The 23,761-nt window shown below is 47.8% G+C and overlaps 1 protein-coding gene and 1 long non-coding RNA gene across 2 annotated transcripts; one reads left to right on the top strand and one right to left on the bottom strand.

Moving 5' to 3' along the window:
* Window positions 1–1,577: 1,577 nt before the first annotated feature.
* LMBR1L (limb development membrane protein 1 like) lies at window positions 1,578–14,196 on the bottom strand. The gene is made up of 17 exons (XM_019419231.2): window positions 13,855–14,196; window positions 10,574–10,658; window positions 9,499–9,532; window positions 8,342–8,481; window positions 8,050–8,153; window positions 7,360–7,486; window positions 6,737–6,805; window positions 6,532–6,596; window positions 6,136–6,208; window positions 5,961–6,044; window positions 5,790–5,866; window positions 4,887–4,964; window positions 4,664–4,737; window positions 4,351–4,441; window positions 4,179–4,245; window positions 2,382–2,543; window positions 1,578–2,179 (listed from the first exon to the last, which is right to left on the bottom strand). The coding sequence occupies exons 1-17, from the start codon at window positions 13,924–13,926 to the stop codon at window positions 2,112–2,114; spliced, it is 1,470 nt and encodes a 489-aa protein (XP_019274776.1). The 5' UTR covers window positions 13,927–14,196; the 3' UTR covers window positions 1,578–2,111.
* A 77-nt stretch (window positions 14,197–14,273) lies between these two features.
* Window positions 14,274–23,599, top strand: LOC109249066 (uncharacterized). The gene is made up of 3 exons (XR_002072422.2): window positions 14,274–14,551; window positions 17,794–17,928; window positions 23,094–23,599. It is a non-coding gene; the product is annotated as an uncharacterized LOC109249066 (long non-coding RNA).
* The last annotated feature ends 162 nt before the right edge of the window (window positions 23,600–23,761 follow it).

Below are 23,761 nucleotides of genomic sequence, written 5' to 3'. Positions count from 1 at the left end.
TCTAAGAATTCCTAGCAGCTTTTCAGTCCGTAGCTGCCTGAATAAGCATCCTTCTACTCCCAAACCTAAGCTTGGCACCAAACCACCCTCCTCTGATACTTGAATTGGATCTTTACTGTCCCAAAGCCTATCCTGGCAGGCCATTGTCCTCTGCTATCATCCAAGAAGTATGGGTTCCAGTTTCTACCCAAGGCCAGCCAAGCCCTTTGGGCATACAACCAGAGCCTTTCTTCCCACTGGTCCTCCCCAAACGTCCCCCACTTTTCATCTCCCCTCAGCAGTAACTAGGACTGGAAGAGGTTGGGTACCAGCGGACCATTTTCTCTGGTAACTCTGCAGCTTTTTTCTGAGAGCTTCCCCCAGAATCAGGGACAGAGTTTTGTAGTTATTATCTAGCTCTGGACTTCAAACTTCCACCCTGTCAAACACCCAAAGGCTGCTTCTCTTCTAATGCATAACGTTGTCAGGTGGAAGCTGCTGGAAGGTAAAGTGAGTACAGGTACAGTCTCTAACAGGCTAATGGATGCTTCCCTTCACCTTCCATCTAGGCATCTCTCTATAGCTTTCTCCCTCTCTGGACCCCCTAGGGCTCTGGTTCCAGCCATCTAGGTTCATCTCAGAGGCTTTGAGCCTGCAACACTTCACCCACCAATCTATTATTGTTTAGAAACCACTGTCTCTAAGAAGCCTTGCCTGATGTCCTGACACTGCCCACCTGTTTCCCTGAGAACCAGTGATTAACTGTCAACCTTTGTGGTATGTATTAGAATTATGTCACCCTTACTAGACAAAGCAGTTCTTAAGTACAAAACTGTTTACCATGAATCCCCGTGGCTAAGTACCTGGCCTAGAGTAGGGCACTCAGCAAATTTTCGTGGAATCTACACTTTTCGTGTGTGTTCTATACTCCCCCCTCCCTCAGCTCCAAGACGAGCACTCAGTGCAACTCTGTACATTAGAAAAAAGTGTTCCTTCCTCAAGACACCTGACTGCCACTTGCAAGAAAATGGCTGTAGTCACATAAAGACTATGAGGTGAATGGTGCCCCTGGAAGTTGTACAATGCACAATCTGTATCATCCTGAGCAGAAACTTTGTCCCTACCCCCCAACATATCAGGGGCCTTGCATCGTATTCTAGGCACTGATAACCTCCGGAAAGATGGAGTTACATTATTTCCTGAGAACTGCAAACCCTGGTTAGTCAGCCACTTCTTTTACTTTACATTCAAGTCAAGTCAGGGAGGACAGGGCTGAGGACATGTGCATATAGGGGGAAATTACCCTATTTCTACACCCATGCTCACTTACCCCCCAATAACCAAGGCCCAGAAACAAACCACGAAAACAAGAAAGAGTCAAGGGACCAGTCAGCTTTAAGCAAGGCTAAGGGAGGAGGAGCTTCCCACTGCTTAATTGTATGGCCTAATACTAGACCCAAGTCCCTAAAAGACACTAAGAATGCAGAAGGAGGGGGAAGAGAAAGGATGGTGGGCAGGATATCTGTTTTTCTCAGTTGGTAGATTCAGAACTGGTGGGAATAAGGCTGTTCAACAGACACAGAGACAGAGACAGGCCATTTGAAAAACCAAAGCAAACCCTGGAATCAACTTTATTGCTGATGGTTGTGGTCTCTTCTTCCCTATGCCCTCCTCTCTCTGATGGTCCAAAGCCCCTCCAGGATAGCACAGTGCTTAGGCTCTGCTGGGCCAGAGGCAAAGGAGACAATCTGCCTCCCAAGTCTGCGCCCAACTCAGTCCCTCCCCTGAACCCACCCTACCCTATTGCACATCAAATCATGTAAACATGGCTACGGGCATGGCCCTGAACAGCAGTGAGGCAGATTGATGTGTAAACAGATTTGGGACCAGGAGCCAGACCCAGTCACCCAGCCCCATCCCATGCTGAGGCCCACAGTTAAATCTGGAAAAGCAGGGGGGCCTGGTCCCAAACTCTGGCTCAGATTATGCAACAGTGCAGACAGCTCAGCTCCCCTCTACCACCCACCCTCTCAGATTCCAGGTCCTGAGGTCCACCCACTCCTGGGCGCCCCTCCAGGCCTGGGCAGCAGATGGCAGTGTCCAGTTTTCTCCCTCCCACCCCCAGCTGGATGTCACTGGTGCTGGGTCTTCCTAGATGCCCGGGGGAAACCGGAGACAGGCAAAGGCAATCTGTCCAGCCCTGGAGAAGAGGGAGGGTGGGCGGTCAAAAGCGGGACATAGGTCCAGTCTTGGGGGTAAGGAAACCGAGCCACAGAATGGGTGTCTGAGGCACGTTACAAACAAAGCAGAGAGCATGCCATCTCTCCTGCATGAGTGATCATGGTTCCAGAGGGCCCCACCTCACAACCACCCCACTAGCCTGCCCCCACACTCCCTCTCACCAAAGGCCCGGATCAGCTCTGCCCGCACAGCTGCGGTAAAGGTCTTCACCAGACAGAGAGTGGTGAGGCCCGCGAAGGCTGCATTGTAGAGGAACACGATGTAGAAATTGCCCAGCCAGTTGAAGCGTCCAAAGTCACCCAGCAGGTCAAAGCGAGTGAGCCCTGAAGTACAAAGGCCAGGATGGGAGTGGGCTCCCCAGCTCCTCCCTGGCTCAGAGCCCAGCTTTCTGCTGCCTCCTGGTGGCCACATCTCAACACTGCAATTCATAGGTTGGACTCCCCTATGCGTTAATGACTCCCACTCTCAACTTGTCTCAGAGGGAGTTCATGGATGTTGAAGAAAACGTCAGCAGCTAGGCTTGCTCCAACCTCCCTTCCAGAGTTTGGCATCTTCTCCTCCAATGGGGCCCCCCCTCTGGCTCCACATGTCCCTAGGAGCTCCCTGGGCCTGCTACTTGTTCCTGGGCCAGGAACCTAAAAGCTGGTCACTCAGTGTTTTGGGGGACAGAGCAGTGTGGAGGCTCAGAGCTGTTTTGGTTCATATCCAAACTCCACCCCTAGCTAATTGTGTGATCAGGATCAAATTCTTTAAATTTCTGTGCCTCGGTGTCCTTAACTATCAGAAATACAGAAAATAACGGGATTGTGAGAATTAAATGGGACAACACACATAAGGCACTACATATATGCCAGGCACTATTCAAACACTTACTGAGCCATAACCATAATAGTGTCATCATAAGTCCAAATATTGGGGCCCTCTCCTACCTAAAAACATATTCTTACCTGCATCCAACCCACGTAAGGAATTAACTAGTGGGCCACAAGTCTAGTGTCCTACTAAATCCCCATGGCATTAGTAGTACAAAGGGTGTAATGGAGACAACACGAACTGAAGAACCAAACAGAACTGATGTAAATACTAAATCATTTAGGAGACACGGATGACGGTATGATGGATGGGGGGATGACCTATGCAACTCCCATACTACCCTGGGGGAAACTATTATACTTTTGAACACTTCTTACCAGGTAATTCTAGATCATAGCTCTAAAGATGGGAGAAGGATTGAGTGTATTATCTGATGCCCCAGTGTGTGGGGAAAAGCACTGGACTGGGGTTTAAGAAACAAGGGTTCTTGGGGCCCCTGGGTGGCTCAGTCGATTAAGCATCTGACTTCAGCTCAGGTCATGATCTTGCAGTTCGTGTGTTTGAGCCCCACGTCGGGTTCTGTGCTGACAGCTCAGAGCCTAGAGCCTGGAGCCTCCTTCTCTCTGCCCCTCCCTGCTCATGCTCGGTCTCACTGTCTCTCTCTCTCAGAAATAAACATTGATGATGATAATAATAATAATAATAATAATAATAATAATAATAATAATAAAAAAGAGACAAGGGTTCTAGCCTGACTTGGCCTTGCTTCAAACTAGTTGTCTAACTCGCTAAGTCAATTAGCTTCTCTGTTTCTTGTCTTTATAAAATGAGAATGTTTATTAGTGGATCCAGCCCAAAGGAAGATTTGGGGAAAAGTGGTGCTTCTCCACCAAAAAATGGAAGTAAAAGGGAGAGACTATGGGATGTAGCTAATGGGAGAAGTATGAGCTTTGAAGCAACACTACTCTGAAGCTCAACAGAGGCATTTTACAGGGCCTCAATTTCTCCATCTGTATAATGGGGGTAATACCTCCTTGAAGGTTTGTTGTGGGAATTAGAGACAGCATGTATAGAAAGTATAAGCTTAGCATGAGTAGGTACTCAGAAAAAACCAATTAATTCCTTTACCTCCTTTTGCTACTTACCCAGGGTTCGAGAAAAGACAGGAAGTGCTGAGCTTAGGACCAGGAGACAGACACAGTTCCCAATTATCTGGGTGGGAGTAAGGAAAAGGGGAGGTGAGGGTAGCAGAGCTGCTAGCACCTAGCACCCATGCATGCCCCCGGGAGGCTTCCACTATACCCCGCCCCCAGCTACCTGCGTCATGGCTGTGTCGTGCCATCTGGGCCGCAGGCCCCGGAAGAGTGGAGAGCTGTAGAATCCCACAACTGAGGATATCATCAGGTAACTGCCAGTGGGTTAAGGAAGAACTGGCCAGCTCCCAAGGATTAGCGTCATCTCCAAGGAAATGGACCTCTCCCCTAACCCTCCTTTCAAGTAAATCTTCTTTCTGAACCCCAGGTTGGTGAAGACTTGCCCTCTTCCCCAACATTCCCACCACACCTTCCCACCACAGTCCCAGGAGACAAGTCCAGTGAACAGAGGCAATGGTGGGCTTCCAGAAGGATACAAAATGAGTACAACCTGAATGACGGCACCAAAGGAGCCCAGCTTGGAGAAGGAGACCTGGCCCAGGGAGGCATCCTGAGAGAAGGAGTGGTGTCACTATAGAGTATTCCCTATCAGGAGCACCACCCAGCACCCAGCCTTCACTCTGGCCTCAGCTTCTGTCTCTCACCCCTAGCCTTTCTTAGGCTCTCCCCAAAAGATATGGTGGGAGGGTGGCCCAGTACCTGCATGCCTCGGGGCATGGCAGCCTCATCGATGAGCAGCTCCAGGATGTGGATGGCCACAATGAGCACAGAGAGGCCCTGTGTGAAGCAAGGTCATGGACTTCCATTCCTGCCTCAGCCCACAGCTGTATTCAGAGCTGAATGTTTTTTTTTTTTTTTTTTTTTTTAATTTTTTTCAACGTTTTTTATTTATTTTTGGGACAGAGAGAGACAGAGCATGAACGGGGGAGGGTCAGAGAGAGAGGGAGACACAGAATCGGAAACAGGCTCCAGGCTCCGAGCCATCAGCCCAGAGCCTGACGCGGGGCTCGAACTCATGGACCGCGAGATCGTCGCGGGGCTCGAACTCACGGACCGCGAGATCGTGACCTGGCTGAAGTCGGACGCTTAACCGACTGCGCCACCCAGGCGCCCCCAGAGCTGAATGTTAAGAGCAGATACTCTGGCCCAACATTTTCAGTTTCCCATTAGCTGTGTAGGACTGTTCAAGGCTGTTGCGAGCAACAGAGCACCTTTGAGGGTATTATAAGACACACCTTTCTGGTCAAAGAGAAAAATGTACCTCTTCCTCCAGACTGATAAGACTTATTTCCAAGTCCAGAACATGGTAAGTGAGGGGATGGACTAGAGTTCAACCCCTATTTTCATCCCAGAGAAAACCCATGTGACTACTACTCAGTGGCCATGTATGACCTTAGGCAAACCCCTTCGCTTCTGTTTCTTCATCTACAAAATGGGGCTGATGTGCGCGGTACAGGGCAGGGCACAAAGTAGCAATCAGTGAGAGGCAATTACTATTATTGAAGATAACCAGGTCCCTGAATCTCCTCCCCCTTCCCTGAGAAGACCTAAAGTACTCAAGAGCCTACTATTCCTCACCTCCACCAGGAACGGAATACCTACCGTCAGTACCAGTAAGCACAGCATGGCCAGGGGGTAGCCCAGGTTCCGCTGCCAGGCTGAAGCCTTCCGCCGCTTCTCTGTACAGGGATGGAAAGCTGTTAGCAAGGGCCTAGAATGAAGGGCTACCTTCCTTGGGGACACATAGGTATCAATCCCTACCAACCTACGTACCCAGCAGGACCCTCTGTGTCTGCAGAGCCAGGACCTGTCTGTGCAGCAGCTCCATATCCAAATGCAGCCAGCAGGAGGTGGGATCTGAGGGCAGAGAAGATGGTGCTGCCCCCCAGTCCTGAGGGCCCTGCCCAAACCATGCCCACCATCCCATCTGGGGAGAACCATGACTCACTGCAAATCCTGCGGGTTAAAGCTGCCTCCTCAAAGGCTGAACAGTACAGCTGCTCCTCCAGGTCTTCCAGCAGCTGAGGGGAGGGGAAAGGGGAAACTGTCAGAGGTTCCCTGGTCCCAAAGGCCCAGGAGACCCCCGCTCATCCCAGGATCCATAGTCTCATTCCTTCCCCTAACCCTCATTCATCACCCTGCAGCCAGTGGCTTTATCTAGTCCCTCCCAACTGCCTGTGTTCTGCCTTGCATGTCTGGTGACCAGCTCCAGATGATGGAAGTGAGAGGCACAAAGGCAGCAAAGGCTGGGACCTTCTGCAAGGTGTGCACCACACAACTGTAGGCCTGCCTCACTGTTTGGCCCCAGCTTTTCAGGAATCAAAGGGCAAAGAGTACTACATACCCGAGGCTTGACCAGTAGCTTCCCAGTGACTGAGAACATGCGGGCGAGACCTAGTGGAGTACACACTGTGGGGACAGGAGCCAGTTACCTGCCAGACCTTTCTCTCAACCACTTTCCCTACCCACCCTTCCATTCCCTCTCTTTCCATCCTGGTTACTCTGATCCATGGACTTTACCCATGCTCTCCAAGACCCCGAACACTCACCCAGGAGCAGCAGGACCCCAAGAAAGGAGATGCAGGAGTAGAGGTAGGGGAGGTAGTACTCCCAGAAGTCTAAGGGTAAAAAAGAAGTAAGTCAGCTCGTCTCTCCTCCAGCTTCCTGAGGGCTAGCAAGCTTCAGAGACTAGCAAGGACACCATATACAAGCCTATAGGGGTTAGGCAAGTAATACGAATGAGGAAAGCTGGCCTAGTGCCAGCAGAACAGGAAGAAGCAGCGGGGTCCTAAGTCATAGGACCAAACTGGAGGTCTTAAGCCATATCTAAAGAACACAACTGCTATTAGGCCCACCCAGTCCCTGGGGTCTAGTGTGGCTGGATCCTCAACCTTGTCAGAAAAAGCCATAAATCTAGATATTTAATGTGAAATCTCCCAACTTTTACATTTCAGCAACTGACCCCTTTATATTTTTAATCATTGCATGGGTCCAATAGATCATTCCTGCAAATTGGACTTGGCCTGAAGTCCATCTGTTTGAAACTTCAGTCTAAGAAACATGGTCCCAACCTTCTCCACCTTAGAGGGATACAGTTGTTCCAGGCAGAGGAACATCAGCCAACTGCAGAGTCACGCAGCCTGGAGGGTGGGGAGGAAGCTGGCTCTCTCACCATAGAGTGACTCCCTGCTGGCCTTGTTGTTGTCCACAATGGCCGAGGCCACCCACACCATGCCCAGCACCAGGAGGGTGAGGAGCATCAACATCACCACCGTCTCATAGACCCGGCCCAGGACACCCTATAGGAGGAGACAACAGATGAGGGTCAGGTTCAACATCAGGGGAAGGTAGGAGACACTGGGGATGGCAGCCTGGCTGGGGAAACCAGAGAGGACTGGGTTCAGGAGACAGGGAACATCTAGGGACATTCATTATACAGGATAGGCTTCATCTGGAACCCCCTCCTCAGGTACCTTCTCTATCCTGCCTTGCCCTGGGAGGCTGACCCCTGAGGGCTGCATCACGTAAGCTCTTTGCCCTCTGGGAAGAACAGGCAGGAGAGTGGAAAATAGGAAGAGAGGGATCAGGGTATTTCTTGTTTCCTCCTACCTTTGGCTTTATGGTTTTGGCAGTGGCTGTGAAGCACCTTCCAGCTTCAAGTATCAGTGGGTTCCAGAAACTATTTCCCTTTGCTCTCATAGGCCTAGAGGTGGTAATGACTTCCTGCTGCCAGTAGCACTTCAAACTCCTTGTGGGTCCCCTTAACTCTGACTAAACCTCTGCCAATAGTCTTTGTTAAAATCTCTTCAGTTGAACCATCTGAGTGGAATTCTGTTTCCTGCCTGGGTATAACCCCACTCACCTTTCTGGAGCCAGCAAAGCCCTCAGACTCAGTGAAGAAGTATGCAAAGGGCATGAGGAAGATGAGGGACAGGTTAGAGAAGAGAAAAACGAGGTTCCAGAGGCCTAGAGCAAAAAAGGAAAAGCAGAGGTGGTCAGTGGGGGAATGGGAATGACCCATTGGGGACTGATCATGTGGCAGAGGAGGGGGCAAGGGTGGGGTGATACACAACTAATTAGCCTAGGCTGTCTGTGTCTGTCTGAATATACCTGTTTCCTATCCCCACCCCAAGTTGCAACCAGGAGCAACGTACCATGGATGAGGGAGCCGTTGAGCCACTGGATATAGTAGTTGCGAGGCAGTGAGAGCAGCACCTCATTGCTGATAATGGAGAAGGGCAGGAGCAGGACAGCACCCAGGGCGACCGCCAGGGTAAAGGTGCAGAGCTCGAGCCTGGGCAGAGAATGGGTGGTGCCCTTGCTTAGCTCGGGCACTTACTCCCCTTGGCCCAAGAAGCCCTATTTGTCCCCATGGGCACCTGTGAACTACATGTAGCAGTGACAGACTGAGGGAAGGAGCCATCCAGCTAGGGCACTACCACTGCCCCCCTGAACACCCCCTCCAAGGAAGCCTTGGCACAAAGAATGGGAACACCTTAGGCATTCACGTCATCTGCCATGACACTTGCCCAGATTGTCCCCAGGAATGTGGTCCTCCTACACATGCCTGCTGGGTATGGCAGGTATGCCAAGCTAAGGGGCTTGTCTTCTCTTCTCTTCTCTGCTCAGAGATGTAGATTTCTGAGCTTGCCTTCTCCAGCCCAAATAAGAGCAGGGTCACCCCATATGGCTATGCCCTGCATGAAGGCACTAGGCAAAGGAAAATAAGGAGCTGAAACCCAGCTTGATAGCCAAGGCCTGTGTCCAGGACTGCCTCAGCTGAAAAGAGATACTTTTTTATCTAGTTGGTCCACCAAGAGGGGAAGGTTGCCTTCCTCTAAACTGTTGACCTGGAGGGGTCATCTCTCTATTTTCCCTATATGTGCTGGTGAATAATAACAGCCTGGAGCAAGGGTTATCCTCTCAGAACCAAGCATGCCCTGCCCTTGGCGGTTCCACCTTCCACATCCCCTGCTCTATTTCCATTGGTTTACATCCCCACAGTACTCCCTCCCTGATGGCCACTGGGAGGTGAAGCCAAGCTGGAACCACTTCCGGTGACTCAGGCCCCAGATCACAGTCCCTGGCCAAGAGGCTCCCAGAAACTCCTGGCCTAACCAGGAAGACAGGAACAACAGCTTTTCCAAGCGTCTCCAGGGTGGGGTGAAGCCGGAAGAAGCCAGAAATGGAGTGGAAGCAGAAGCCCTCTCTTCATTGTACAACACCTCACTCTCCCCCTGGCTCCAGGAGTCTCACTAGATCCCAGCTTCTAAAGGTTCCTGGTGCCAGGTGCTGAGGCAGCAACACTTACGCAATCTTGTTGACTGTGGCATCTTCATCATCCACTACGAGAGAGGGGGGGCAAGGGGAAGAGGTAGGACATCAGTGGGTAGCTCTGGGAACCATCTGTGCTGCAGTGGGCCCTGCCACCCCCTCCCTATCCGGAGGCAGAGCTGGACAGGAGGCTCTGGCAGAGTCCACACTATGAACCCACAACCTATTCTCTGACCAAGGTGGCAGCTTTAAGATCTGTGGTCCCAGGCAGAGAGAATACAGGCCAGAAATTCTCTCACTTCCCTCCCTCCCCACAATCTCTCATTGCAGGTTCCTCTTTGCAAGCTGAACACGTAAGAAACAACTGGTCTGTAAGGCTGGTTACATCAGTGGCTGGATTAAGCAAAGGGAAAACAGGGGAGGGGGAGGGGAGAGTCACAGAGAAAGCCCTCAGGAGCATTACACTGAGGAGTAACTGTCTTCTAGGGTGGGGGCTCATGAAGCCTTCTGGAGGGAAGGAAAGGCTAGGGCCTGGACAGGATGATCCGGACAGGCAGGTGGAGGGAACTGGGGCAAGTGTGTCACCCGAATCGCACAATGCCTACGGGAAGGAAAGCTCCAATCTGAGCACACTTAGACTCTCTATAAAGAGAAAGTCCACCTTCACCAGGTCCTGGGGTCCCAGTGGTCAGCAGGTCTCTGTTACTGGGTATGGATGCACTAGTGGAGAGAACAGATTGTACCCATGGTAACACTCGCCATAATACCCATTTTAGGTTCACAGAGGGCTTTCATATTAAACATCTCATTTGGTCCACACAATGTCAATGAGCTGGTAAGAGACTATTAGGCCTGTTTTGTAGGGGATGGAACTGAATGTCAGAAAAGTTACATGACTTGCCCAGTGGCTTTATCAGTTGCAGACCCTTCTGTCTAGACTTTCCACTATACCACCTTGCCCCTGCCTGTGGAAGGGAAGCAGAACAGGCAAAGGCTCCGAAACAGTTGACCCTCCTTTCCCAGCAGGCACCATAGGCCCATTCCCCTGAGGATGGCCCCATGGCAACAGGATCCCTGGCAGAGGACAGGCAGGAGGGAGGAAAGTCACGTACCTGTGGTGAACTCAGCAGGCTTCTTGAAGTGGGTCAGGGCGATGTGGCAGAGAATGTAGAGTGTCGCAAACAGAAGTGTTGAGATCTGTGGCAGAGTGTGAGCTGGGATGAGAAACTCTAATCCCCAGCATATTCCACAGCCCCTGCGGCCTGTTAATTCTATGGGGTCACTTTCCCAAAACAAGGCACCATACTTCCCGGGGTTCCATTTTTCTCCCCAGTACCTTCTTCTGGTCAGGGCCCCAGGGGCCTCTAAGAAGCACCAGAAAGGGGATGGGGGGACAGTACTACGTCCAGCCCTATGAAGTTTTGTCTGGGAGAAAATAGCTTCAGCTGAACCCTGGTTGGTAAATGGGCAGAGAAAACTCCTAGAGATCCACGTACACACATGCCTGAAATGGGCCACAGAACCAGAGGGAATTTACTCCTAGTACATTACTGGAAAGAATAGCAGCTTTCAGGGAAGAAGGGGATGCCTGCATTGTCCTGATACTTCACTCTTCCTCCCTCTTCCACTTCCACTGCTGCCACTTTGGCCCAAGCTCCAGGAGAGAATAAGTAGGAATCATGTTCCTAAACTACTTCAGGATTTCTACTCTGTGTTTATTCAGGGGCCCTGAAAGATCAGATCTGCTCTGGGCTAAACTAGAGCCTCATTTAATCCCCTGTCCCTCAGAATAGACCTTAGTTGAGGCCCAACATCTAAAATCTACATTTCTAGAACCACATCACCCCCCCCCCCCCGCTTTGTTTTTTTATTTTGATTTTTTACTTATTTTTTCTTTTATAATCATTTTATTTTTTTCCTCTGTATGTATGTATGTATTTATTTATAATATAATTTATTGTCAAATTGGCTAACATACAGTGTGTAAAGTGTGCTCTTGGTTTTTGGGGTAGATTCCTGTGGTTCATTGCTTACATACAACACCCAGGGCTCACATCAGCCCCTTTAAAGGCTGTTAATTCCTGGTCCCTACTTCAAGTGACTTCCAGCTCCGGAGCCAGGCCTCTCAGTGCCCCTGGGCAACTGGCCCTCCAATCACCAGTTATGGCAGGACTTGGCCAGGTAACTCTGCACATGCATGCATCCCTACCGTACCCCAAGTAATCTGCTGCTGTCCAGGGAAGGAGCCACTGGTCAGCTTGGCTCTGCAATCAGTGCTAGAGTCTTGAGAAGAGATGTTATTGCATTTTTTAAAATTAATTTATTTAAGTAATCTCTACACCCAATGTGGGGCTTGAACTCATAACTCCGAAATTAAGAGTTACACACTCTTCTGAGGCATCTGGATGGCTCAGCCAATTAAGCCTCTGAATCTTGGTTTTGGCTCAGGTCATGAGCTCATGGCTTTGTGGGTTCAAGCCCCACATGGGGCTATGCACTGGCCGTGAGAAGCCTGCTTGGGATTCTCTCTCTCTCTCTCTCTCTCTCTCTCTCTGTCCCTCTCTCTCTGCCCCTCCCCCACTTGCACTGTCTCTGTCTCTCGCAAAATAAATAAACTTAAAAACAAAAAGAGCTACACATTCTTCCCACTGAGCCAACCAGGCACCATGAGATGTTAATTGCATTTAAAGTAAGCAAAGAAAGCAGGATCAGTCTCGTGGGTCCTCCGGTTCCCAAGAGGAGCTGACCCTACAGGGAATCTGCATACAGTGACCTATACAAGGAAGGAAGAAGTCAAAGAGACCCAAGGAGAGCAATGGATCTAGAATAAAATTTTAGCTTTTAATATTAGGGAAGCTGAGTAGAATGAGTTACTCAGATTGTACTGAAGATTTCTACTGCCTAGTGCTCTCTCTGCCCTTGGGCTTGCGTAACAGCCAGGAAGGTGGGAGGGCTCAAAAGGTCAGGCTGGAGTTCCACGCAGTTCCAGCAGAAGCTAGGTCATTCTCTAGAGCAGTGCATGGGAGCCAGGTGGGGGAGGCACGAGAAGCCTTCGGGCTGCCCTTGGCTAGCACTGATGTCCTCAGCTAACAGTACTAAAGAGTGGGGGAGATATTTAGCAGGCTGCTTCTCTGTCCAAGGTCTCATCCCTCCCCATTCTCTAGGAATGTGGGCCTCTATCCCTACACTGTTTCAAGGCCTGGCGTGTCTCCACAATATGCCCAACCTCACCACGTGGGACTATCCACTAAGGATCACCCAAGGAAAGCTGATCTGGAGTTCCACACGTGGACTGATACATTCCCTATTTTTCAGTCCTCACAGATAAGAGCAGACCTAGTTATGTCATGGCTCACTTTACCTCTCCTCCAGTCTGAGGCTGCCCAGGGCAGATTGTGAAAAATAAAGGATGACCCCATCAGTGGGTCTCCCTTCTCATTAAGGCTTCTGTTCTTCCAGACCTTCCCTTTTTGCTTTCTATTTAGTATCTGGGGGTGAGGGCTACTCTCGGGAAGTCTGAGGAAGGAGATAGAGGAGGAATGAGAATTGAAAGCAGGCCTGAGGAAGATGCAGCTCCCTAAGTGCCACCGGTCTCCCCTGGGGCCCAGGAGTGAGGCGTCCATCACAGTGTGGCAGGTTCAGCTGTTGCTCTAGGTGGCAGTGAGGGAGTAGGGAACGCAGCCTGCGGCTCTCTGGAGCACTGGGGAGGGAGAGGGACATTCACAGGGGAAATCCCGGCGTGGCCAGAGAGCTAGGAACCTACGCTTGTGGGGGTTTCTAACAAACACCAATGAGAAGGAAAAGAAGGGGAAAACTTAACTGTTCTCCATCTCTACACAGAATCCCTCCCAGCAAGAGTCCTTTCTTCCGAAGTGGGAGACCCATCAAAGTCCCCTGTTCCTCTGACAAGCCACCCCTACACCTCCCAAGTTTTTCTTGGAATCTAGTTCAGCGTTTGGACGTCCCCCTTTTCGTGAAACATCAGTGGAGTTTGCGGGTAATGCGAACAAGCCCTCCCTCAATTAAAGCCATCCCTCTCAGACTATCCGACTACGAAGATAAAACTCACTAGCCTTGCAGGCCCACGCCCTGAACCCCAGCAGGGGTGGGGGGAGGCAGGAGGGCGGGCGGGGGGAGGGGCGTGTAGAGGGGAGGAACGGAAACCGACCCGCGGCTTTGTTTACCGCGCAGCTACCCTACTGATCCGATCTGGGGGTTCACCAGCCGGAGCACCGGTCCTTCCTTCTGTCAGGCCGGGGCCCTTGGTCGCTCGCCCCTGGACCTGGCTCTGAGCCTAGGTGGTCGCACTCCAACCCGAACTTCTCCCTCTCCCGCGACACCCGTGCTTCTCCCCCTCTTGGTCCTACCCTTCTTGCCCGGGTCCCGTACTCACAATGCACTCGCGAACCCTCTCGTGGAATAGCTGCTCTCGCACGGATAGCACTTCGTAGTCAGCTGCTTCCATACTCTGCTCAGCATGACTGGGGCGGGGGTGTCTCTGGGCCCGGGGAGGACGAGCGGGGATGAAGCCGCCGCCGCCACGCACCCGGACCCAGCCAAGGAGCCTTTCCTCGCAGCCTGCGACGGAAACTCGGGATAATCTGGAGCTCAGATTCAGTCGTCCGGACGCCTTAAAGGGACAGGCACCAGGCGCCTGGTTTTAAAGGGCCCTGGCCCCCTCTGCTCCCTCCCCTTTAAGGTCCGGCCTCAGTTAACTTTAACGCAAACACCCGCCAACAAGCCTGCTACGAGGAAGCGCAGGTGCTGGTTCTATCTTACTGGAGACCAACTGACGACACAAGGGGTGGGCAGTTTCTTCCAGCGAGCTGAGTTCATTGGCTCCTAAGGAGCTGCCGCTCATCGCCAAAGGAACGCTGATAGGCTCGCCCCGTGGAAAGAGGCGGGATCTTTGGGGCCCTAACAGTGCCAGTTCTAAAACTAAACAACTGTCTCCTTCAGCTCCTGCTGTTCAGAGAGGTCTCTTCTCGCACTGCCCGAGCAACCAAGATTTGAATTTGACCGTGGTTAAATGACCCATTTGGACCAGGCCAGCCAGGCAGGATGGGAGAGCGCCATGGGGGTTCTGAAAGGTACCGCAGCCCAGTAACCCAAGGCCTGTAGCAGCATTTTCCGAAAAGGTGTTTATGTTGGGGTGGGGCCCCTCCGCAGCCAGGAGTTTTCACTCAGTAACTTTTGTGGGAGGCCTAGTGTGTGCTGGAGCAAATAGTGAAGAAAACTGCATAGAGAACCACAGAAATATCTTCTGAAACTTTGTGAGGAAATGCCCACGGGATCATTGCTTAATGGGACTGAGTCAAATGTTAGCTGACCACCTGCTATGTGCCACTCACCTTACAGACTTCTATCTCATTTTTACATCACAACAGCCCCTCAGAGGACGGTGTGATTAGCACTTTAGAGATTAGAAAACGGTGAGAGGTTGTCACGTGCCCAAGGTCACACAGTTAAGGAATGCCAGTTCTCTTCCTGCCACCTTGGAATATGCACTGTTTGGGACGTTCCACCTTCATGGAGTTGAACTCATCCTCTAAATTGGAGAAGGGAAACTCAAAAGAAGGGTTGAGTTTTGCAAAAACCCCCCACTGAAGAAAAAGAGCCTGATTGTAACGGTCTAGTCTGCATCCAGTTACTATCTGAGCAAAAGTCAGGGGCCAGAATTAACAGCTGAATTCTGTACCCTGGTTAACTTCTCTGGAGCAAGTCATTTTTGTCCCTTCTTTGTTTGCCCAGTGATTTGCAGTAGGATCTTGGGAAATAAAATTAATGTACTTGTATATATGTGTACATGCCAAATATATATGTGTGTACACACACACACACACACACACACACACATCTGTCTTTGGTGACAGCAAGATAATGAGAGGAGCTAAGGAGTTGATTTCCCTCTTAGCAACTAAGCTTAGGGTGGAGAGAACATCAGTGGGAAGAGGGGGTAGTTACCAAGAGATGAAGATCGCTGGTTGGGTCCTGGGATCTGCTGCAAGGAAGGAAAAGTGAGCACAGGGAGGTGGCTTGGGCTATTGAGCGTGTTTTCGGGATAACCATATTGTGTTTTGTTTGGCTTACAGTGTTTTTTTTTTTTTTTAAACAAATTTGAACAAACTTATAAAAATCAGGACACCTTAAGAATTTAGATTTCTGTCTCTTAAATAGAAGATCTGGCAGAACTGGGCAACAAGGACATATGACCCTATAGATGGGGCAGGATGTGCTCTGGTCTTTCACAGTCTTTATCACTTGGGGAAGCGCTAACACCTCACCAGTGTTTCCACTTACATTGTCAGCCCAGCTGTGCATTTGAGGTCGTAACCTATGAGCTAACCCCTCTCTACTGCTTCAACTTGGTACCATCTTAACCCCAGCCTTTGGTCAACTCCTGGTGGACATTGTCAAGCTCTTTTCTTCCTTAGGGCTCTGTATTTGATGTTGCCTCTGCCCAGAAGGCTCTCCTCTTCCCCTCCTCCTTCCTTATTCAGTTCTGGCTGATTTAAATCTCAGGTTTGAGCTTAAATGATAATTGTCCAGAGGAGTCTTCCCTCACTAACTTATCTAAAGCAAACTAATTTTGTGATATTATTTATAACAAATGGTCATAGCTTGATTTGTTTGTATTTGTTTGTCCTGTCCTCCATATAGGCTTGTAAAGGGGAAGAATCATTTGTCTTGAATGTAGTTATTTCCTTAGCCCTTAGCCAGGTACCTAATACATGCAGACACTCAAATATTAACAAATGTATTGAGAAAAGATGGCAGGCATTGCTAATAATCAGAAGACCTGGGTTCTAGTTCTAGCACTGTCATCCTGGACTATATTTAATCTTGTTTGCAAAACTAGAACACCCTTCAGATTGCTTCTAAATCTAAAAATCTAATGTTCACCGTCCTTTGCAGTTTACAATGTGCTGTGACATCACCCAAGCCACAGACTATTAAATCTGATTCTTACAACAGCTGGTTGACATAGATTCTGCTTAGAGATTTATCACCTTCTAGAATGTACAGATATGTACAACTGAAGTGAACTTTAAAAGGCAAAATATCAATAAACATATCAACTTGGAACTGCATGGTAGAAGACAAGCTCAGAATAGAGAGAATCTAGAATAATTCCTAGAGAAAGTGGTTTCAAGCCCAGGGGAAATCTGATTTATTTGCTCACAAGTCTTTGAGCCCTTGTTTACAAATCCATTGGAAGCCAATAACTGTCTTTTCACTGCCTATATTTAGAATTGGCAAGAGATTCCAAGATTACTGAGTTACCACTCAGAAAACTATGCAAAAAGACACTCCCTAATATCTTTTTAAACTTACCAAATCTCACTGTGTCCAAATCCTATCTACTTCCAAGGCTCAACTTGCCAATAATGTAATGTCTTTTCTTCCATTCTTTCCTGAAGGGATTTTTGTCTGTATCATTTCAGCTATCTAGTTCAGTGAACAATTAGGCATATATGCACTATTTTATAACCTTATCTTGAGCTATTATTTAAATCTTTTGTATTGTTTAAATTTACCTGCACTTATATCTTTTCTCCTTTCCTCTTTCCTTCAAGTTGGAAGGAAACAGTTGGAAACCTGTATTTGGCTTCTGATGCATCCTTTTCTGTCCAACTTCAGTGCAGTTCTCATAGTAAACACTCAGTGTTAATGGATTTGATCTGCCTATGAGATTAGTTACCCATTCTTAGTAGAAAAGGGGTAACTAATTATGGAGAGTTAATTTCAACTTCTTCAAGCATAACAAGGAAGAGAACTAATCCACATTGAGCCTCCACTAAGTGCTAAACATTAATAGATACTTTTCATAGATTATTCAGTGACAAAAGGACCCTAAAAATAGACTTTATTCTTTTATGGATGAGGAATCAGTTTAAAGAGATTAACTTGTACAAGGGCCAACTATAGTAAGGGTTGAGTTAGGGTTTGAACTCAGCCTGTCTGATTCCAAAGCTTCCCTTTTTCTGGATGTTCTGCTGTTGCCTCTTTGTGGATATACCCCCCAGTTCTGTAGTCTCTTCATTACTATACTGCTTAGATATTCAGTGTAATAGAAAGCTAAAACTTGAGGGGCGCCTGGGTGGCTCAGTCAGTTAAGCAGCCGACTTTGGCTCAGGTCATGATCTCGTGGTCTGTGAGTTTGGGCCCTGCCTCAGGCTCTGTGCTGACAGCTCAGAGACTGGAGCCTGCTTCAGAGTCTGTGTCTCCCTCTCTCTCTATCCCTCCCCCATTTGTGCTCTGTCTCTCTGTCTTTCAAAAATGAATAAATGTTTGAAAAATTTTTTTAAAAAAGCTAAAACTTGAATTTCAGTACCCTCAAGAACCCTGGGAAGTGTCCCCCCCCCCCCATCTGAGGCCACCTTTGACCTTCCAAATGATGAAGACTTATTGCTGAGCTGCATCTTGAGAGGCACAGACAGAAGACCAGAGATATCTGCTCCCCAAGGTGACTGGGGCAGGAGAGAGACAGAGAGGGGGATTTGGAAAAGCTACCCTTTTCTTTAAACAAGAAAATTTCCACGTTATGAGTGATCTTCATTTTCTCTTTGCTTACCTGTATGTCCTAATTTTCCCAGAGAGAACACCGTAAGTACAGAAAAAAATCTTGCTACCTTCAGGGTGATTTTATTCCCAGGACTTCCTGGGACTTCAGGAAGATTTCATCCAGCTCTGAGGTGAAAACGCTATAGACTATGATATTTTGCGTGAATTTTGTTTTTACATGTCCCAAATTAATGTTAGTCAATTTTACCTCAAAAATAAATTCTTTTGTTAGACCCTAATCCACTGATGTCATGGTATTAGGAGGTGGGGCCTTTGAGAGGTAATTATGTGTAAATGAAATACAGCTCCCTTGATGTAATTAGTGTCCTTATAAGAAGAGAAAGAGACTAGAGCTTTCTCTCTCTGACCTGTGAGGACATAGCAAGTAGGCAAGCCAGGGAGGGTGCCCTCACCAGACACCAATTCTTAGACTTCCCAGCCTCCAGAACTATGAAAAATAAAAGTTTGTTAAGCCATCTCGTCTACGGCATTTGTTATAACAGCCCAAGCTAAGGCTGTAAACCTCCTCCTTTCTCTGATGGAAATTGCACCAGTTCCTAGAAATGGACTAGCAGCTTTGGGATTGCCCTCCTATCTAAGGTACCAGGGAAGCCAGAAAACCAGAGGTTCCTTTTAGGTAAGTCCTCACTGGTCTGAGAACTTGTTGGCAGGCGTTAGAGGAAGAGTTTAAGAAACATGTTTTGAGAGATTCTGTTCCTTTGTCCCTACTCATCTCTGACCTCTCCAAAAATATTTGAGAAAACAGTCATAACGAAAGATTGGCTGAGAGATAGCAGGAAACTTTGTGAAATCCTGGATTCTGGGGATGGAAAGAGATCTTAGAAATCTTTAGTTCTTTCTCCCTGTTTGCCATTCACAACATGGATGACATAGTGGCTCATTGTTTGTCCTAGCTAATTATTAGAAAGTAAGCTGCAATATTTTCCCCCATCCTTTGCTGTGCCCTCCGGGGTTTTGAGGAATAAGGCTGCTGCCATTTCTGGACAGCAGATCTTCATTGGGTTTCTCTTTTCTAATCTAAACATCCTCAGTTCTCTGAACTCTTCTACCCAAGACTCCTTAGCATTCCACTCACCTCTTAGAGGGAACTTTCTTGCCTGTCTGTATCCTCTTTGAGGTTCCCAGTACTGGACAAACAGTTTGCATAGCAGGGTACCCAGTGAAGAGGATGGTGGGAATGCTCCCCTGCCTAGTTTTGCATACTGATGTATAGATGGAATATCTAAGGTGACACCAGCCCGTTTTGACAGCTGGGTCACACTTTGGCCCCTGGCACGTGTTAATTTGGTCAGTGTGAGCGAGTAGAAGCTCCTGCATGCTAGTATCATAAGACACTCGAGCTGGGCCAGAGGGAGTTAAGAGATCTATTTACGAAGAGTCTTTAGAACAGCTTTCCCTTCCACCTCCATTTAATGTCACTATCTACAGTGGTGTCTTCCAGAGGCGTCTTTGGGCCTGGGAAAGGGGGAGGTGGGGAGGGAAGGCAGTGGAGGGACAGTCATCTCTAGCTTTCAGAGTTAAAAATTTGAATCTTTGTTCTTGCCCCAAGTTAATTCTTTTTTTTTTTTAATTTTTTTTTAACGTTTTATTTATTTTTGAGACAGAGAGAGACAGAGCATGAACGGGGGAGGGGCAGAGAGAGAGGGAGACACAGAATCGGAAGCAGGCTCCAGGCTCTGAGCCATCAGCCCAGAGCCCGATGCGGGGCTCGAACTCACGGACCGCGAGATCGTGACCTGAGCTGAAGTCGGCCGCTTAACCAACTGAGCCACCCAGGCGCCCCAACCCCAAATTAATTCTTGAAATATTTGTTGAGTGCCATTCATGCACTAAGCACCAAGCTAGATACTGGCAATATAGTGGTAAGCACAACAGATGTAGAGCTTATAAAATCTGATAGGGGAAAAATATACTAATTAAATAAATAATCACACAAATAAGTATATAATTCCAAAATGTGATCAATGCTTTAAGAGAAAAGTAGAAGGTTCTATTCAGATGTATAATGGGAAATCTGACCTACCCTAACCTAATCTTTAAGTCCTTGAAGAGGTAACACTTAAGTTTCCATCATCAAAGGAAGAGTATGAGTTAACTAGACAAAGAGGTGGGGGCAGTTATGGTTGGAAAAGTTATGATAGGTAGAGGGAAGAGTGAAGGTCCCAGGCAGGAATGAGATGATGAGCCTGATTCCATCACAGTTGGACATAGTAACATATAGCAAGCTGTCACTTGGGACATGGGTTGGTCAGCTGAGGGATGGGTGGGGAAAGACATTTATTTTGGTTTATGGACCAGATGGCAGAGAGGAAGTAGCTGGGCCTCACAACACAATGATCAGTATCTACATGATAATTTCTATATCACCAGGTAGTTATTGACTTTGTGTCAGTAATGAGTTCAGATTGATCTGGCAGTCTCCCTTACTACATGTTGACCCCAAGGCCATGTTTTTATATCTATCCAACCCTGGAGAGTACCCTCGAGGCAGGAACTGAAGTTAAGAGCTGGGGTATGGGGAGTTCCTAAATCCTGTGGCTGCCTGATTCATAAGGGCTAGCACGAGGCCCAGCTGCCTCTAGGAAGCGACAGAACAAAAAATGACAAGCCAGGGATGCCAAGTCAGTCACTTCCTGTTTATTACGTATCTTTTATGCTCAGGTCCAAGGTGACAGGGCAGAGTTCACAAATGTGAGCTCAGCTCTTCTGGGCAGAGAACTTGTTGTCAGTGGTGCCATCTGCAGGGCATTCAGGAATTTGCCAGGAATTTGTTGGATTGGAAAGGGAAAATGCCCTTTTCTCTTCTCTCTCATTCAAGTCTCTTAATCTGAAAGGTACAATAGGGCTGAAAGACTCCTATTCCTTCTGATGTTTTGGCGGGCAATTTAAGGCCTCTAGTCCTACCAGGCCAGGCTGATCAGAGGGCTGGTATCACTTCCCTTCTTCTCTGCCAATGATATCTGTTATTTGGAAAAAGAAAAAGAAAAAAAAAAAGAGAAAGGAAAATGAGGCACTGGGCTCCTCTCATTTTAAGGTCACCTCAAAGTGGCTAAGGATACTGCGTTGTGAAGGTATTTAAGCATGCTGGTGTTTAAAAAAAAGGTGGGTGGGTATAAATTGAAAGCCTTCATGTAGTTAAGGTGAATGATCATTATGATTATTGTTATCATCATCATCATCCTTACCATCTCTAAGTAAACCCTTCTTGGGTTTTACTTATGTCTCTTTCTTTTCTAAGTAGATTGCTCATTTTCCTTTGCCAGTGGCTTTGGCATCTCACTGAGTTGAGCTGTCAAGTCCTGGGTACCTTGCCCCTCACCTCCTAAGCTTAGATGCACATCTCTAAACTTCAAGTCCTTCCAGATGCGATTGTACTATTCACCACCCTCTTCTGAGAAAGGAAGAATGGGAATCTGTAGTGCAAAAGGGAAAATAGGCCTAGAAGGTTAAGAGACCCTGACTAATGACAGAACAAAAAGTCAAGTGTCTCAGTCTGTTTCCCAGTCCTTTCTACCCTGAAAGTCAACTCCTCAGGAGATGCTTAAAGAGACCTGGGCCTGGAAACAGAATGAATACATTTTACAAACCCCTTGGGTTTAATGTTGATAATGAATAGAATAATAAAGTATCTGTCCTAGGGGGGAAATAAACAGTCTTTATTTTTACTTCCATTAGAGCATTCCATGGGCCATAATCATGGCCAGGCATTGTGCTTGCTGCCAGGGCAGAGATATAGATAATCAGACCCCAGTGCCCCCCAAAGGAATACTTGATGGCATTTCCTGGCTGCCTTGGCACTTCATTATAGGCATCCCCCCTGCCTCCCTCCCCCAGTCTCCCACTTGGTACTTCATGTCACCAAAGGTTTTGAGTACTTGTAACTACTAATCATCATTTCGACATATAAGACGATTGGGAACAGAAGGGACAGGGAATACTGAACTCAAGCAGCCAGTTGGATCAGTAACCAAATAATTAGAGTATAAAGAGGATTGGATAGTTCAGGAGGAATGTAGATAGGAGGTGTTTCTTCTAAAGGCTAGCTTAAATTAAGACAACAAAAAAAAATTTGAGCTTGAACTGTAGAAAATGGAAAATCTCTTCTCTCTAAAGTAGAGGTTTCCTCCTTTTTATTTATTTATTTTAAAATTTAAAAATTTTTAAATTTTCTTTTAAAAATGTTTATTTTTGAGACACAGAGAGAGGGGCAGAGAGAGAGAGAGAGAGAGAGAGGATCTGAAGCAGGCTCCGTGCTGGCAGTGCAGAGTCCACCAAGGGGCTCAAACTCACAAACTGAGATCATGACCTGAGCTGAAGTCAGAAGCTTAACCGACTCAGCCACCCAGGTGTTCCAATTATTATTCCTTATTAAAAAAAAATTTTTTTTGAGAGAGTGCACACGAGAGTGGGGGAAGGGCAGGAGAGGATGGGAGAGAATCTTTTTTTCTTTTTTTTTTTAATTTTTTTTAACGTTTATTTATTTTTGAGACAGAGAGAGACAGAGCATGAACAGGGGAAGGTCAGAGAGAGAGGGAGACACAGAATCCGAAACAGGCTCCAGGCTCTGTGCTGTCAGCACAGAGCCCGACGCGGGGCTCAAACTCACAGACCGCGAGATGGTGACCTGAGCTGAAGTCGGCCACTTAACCGACTGAGCCACCCAGGCGCCCCGAGGATGGGAGAGAATCTTAAGCAGGCTCAATGCTGAGCATGGAGCCCAACGTGGGGCTTGTTCCTGAGATCAAGACCTGAGCTGATATCAAGAGTCAGGCACTTAACTGAGCCACCCAAATGCCCCAAGATTTTATTTTTAAGTGATCTCTACACCTAACACGGGGCTTGAACTCACAACCCTGAGATCAGGAGTCACATGCTCCTCCAACTACAGCAGCCAGGCACCCCAAGCTTCCTCCCTTTTAAAAAATCAAATATATCAACCATACAGGGAAAAAAAGGATAAGTGGTATTGTTCTATACTATAGAGACGTTAAGATTTAGGGGTTTGTATGTAACTCCCACTGATTCTTCTCTCTTGTCAATGTGCAGTTTTCTCCCCCACTGAACAGGACTGACATGTAACAAATAGGATATTGTAGAAATGAGAGTGTGAGTTGCAAGGTTAAGTCCCTAACACTGCAGTTTCCAACTTGTCCTCTCTTGGATCACCCATTCTGGGGGAAGCCTGTTCCCATGTCCTAAAGACACTCAAGCAGCCCTATTGGAGAGAGGTCCATCTGGTGAAAGAACTAAGGCCACCTGCCAACAACCAGCACCAACTTGCAAGACGGGCAGGTGAACCACCTTGGAAAGTAAATCTTCCAGTCCCAATGAAGCATTCAGGGAACTGCAGCCTCAGTCAACATCTTGACTACAACCTTATATGAGAAATCCAGAGACAGAATTACACCAGCTAAACCACCACCGAATTCCTGACCCTCAGAAACGGCCTGAAGTAATACACATATATTATTTTAAACCACAAAATTTTGGGGCAATTTGTTATGTGGCAATAGATAAAACTGCAAACAACTACATACCTACTACCAGCTTGTCATCTTAGCATTTTGGTTTATTACAGATTTTTTTCTTTTTTAACATTTTTTATCAAAATTTTTTGTTTTTTTACTTATTTTGAGAGAGACAGAGACAGGGTGAATGGAAGAGTAGCAGAGAGAGAGGGAGAGAAAGAGAGAATCCCAAGCAGGCCCACGCTG

Source organism: Panthera pardus, unplaced genomic scaffold (assembly GCF_024362965.1).
Source record: "Panthera pardus isolate Hobbes unplaced genomic scaffold, ASM2436296v1 HiC_scaffold_6, whole genome shotgun sequence".
NCBI lineage: Eukaryota > Metazoa > Chordata > Mammalia > Carnivora > Felidae > Panthera > Panthera pardus.
The sequence above is the reverse complement of the archived record's forward strand: the minus strand, read 5'-3'. Positions and strand labels throughout refer to the sequence as shown.

Excerpts from the sequence above, each read along its gene's own strand:
- LMBR1L (XM_019419231.2), bottom strand. The coding sequence starts at position 13,926 with ATGGAAGCAGCTGACTACGAAGTGCTATCCGTGCGAGAGCAGCTATTC. Across the intron at positions 7,487-8,049 it reads GCTTTGCTGGCTCCAGAAAG|GGTGTCCTGGGCCGGGTCTA; the intron begins GTGAGTGGGGTT and ends CTCCTCCTATAG. Across the intron at positions 6,597-6,736 it reads TGGGGTCCTGCTGCTCCTGG|TGTGTACTCCACTAGGTCTC; the intron begins GTGAGTGTTCGG and ends CTGTCCCCACAG.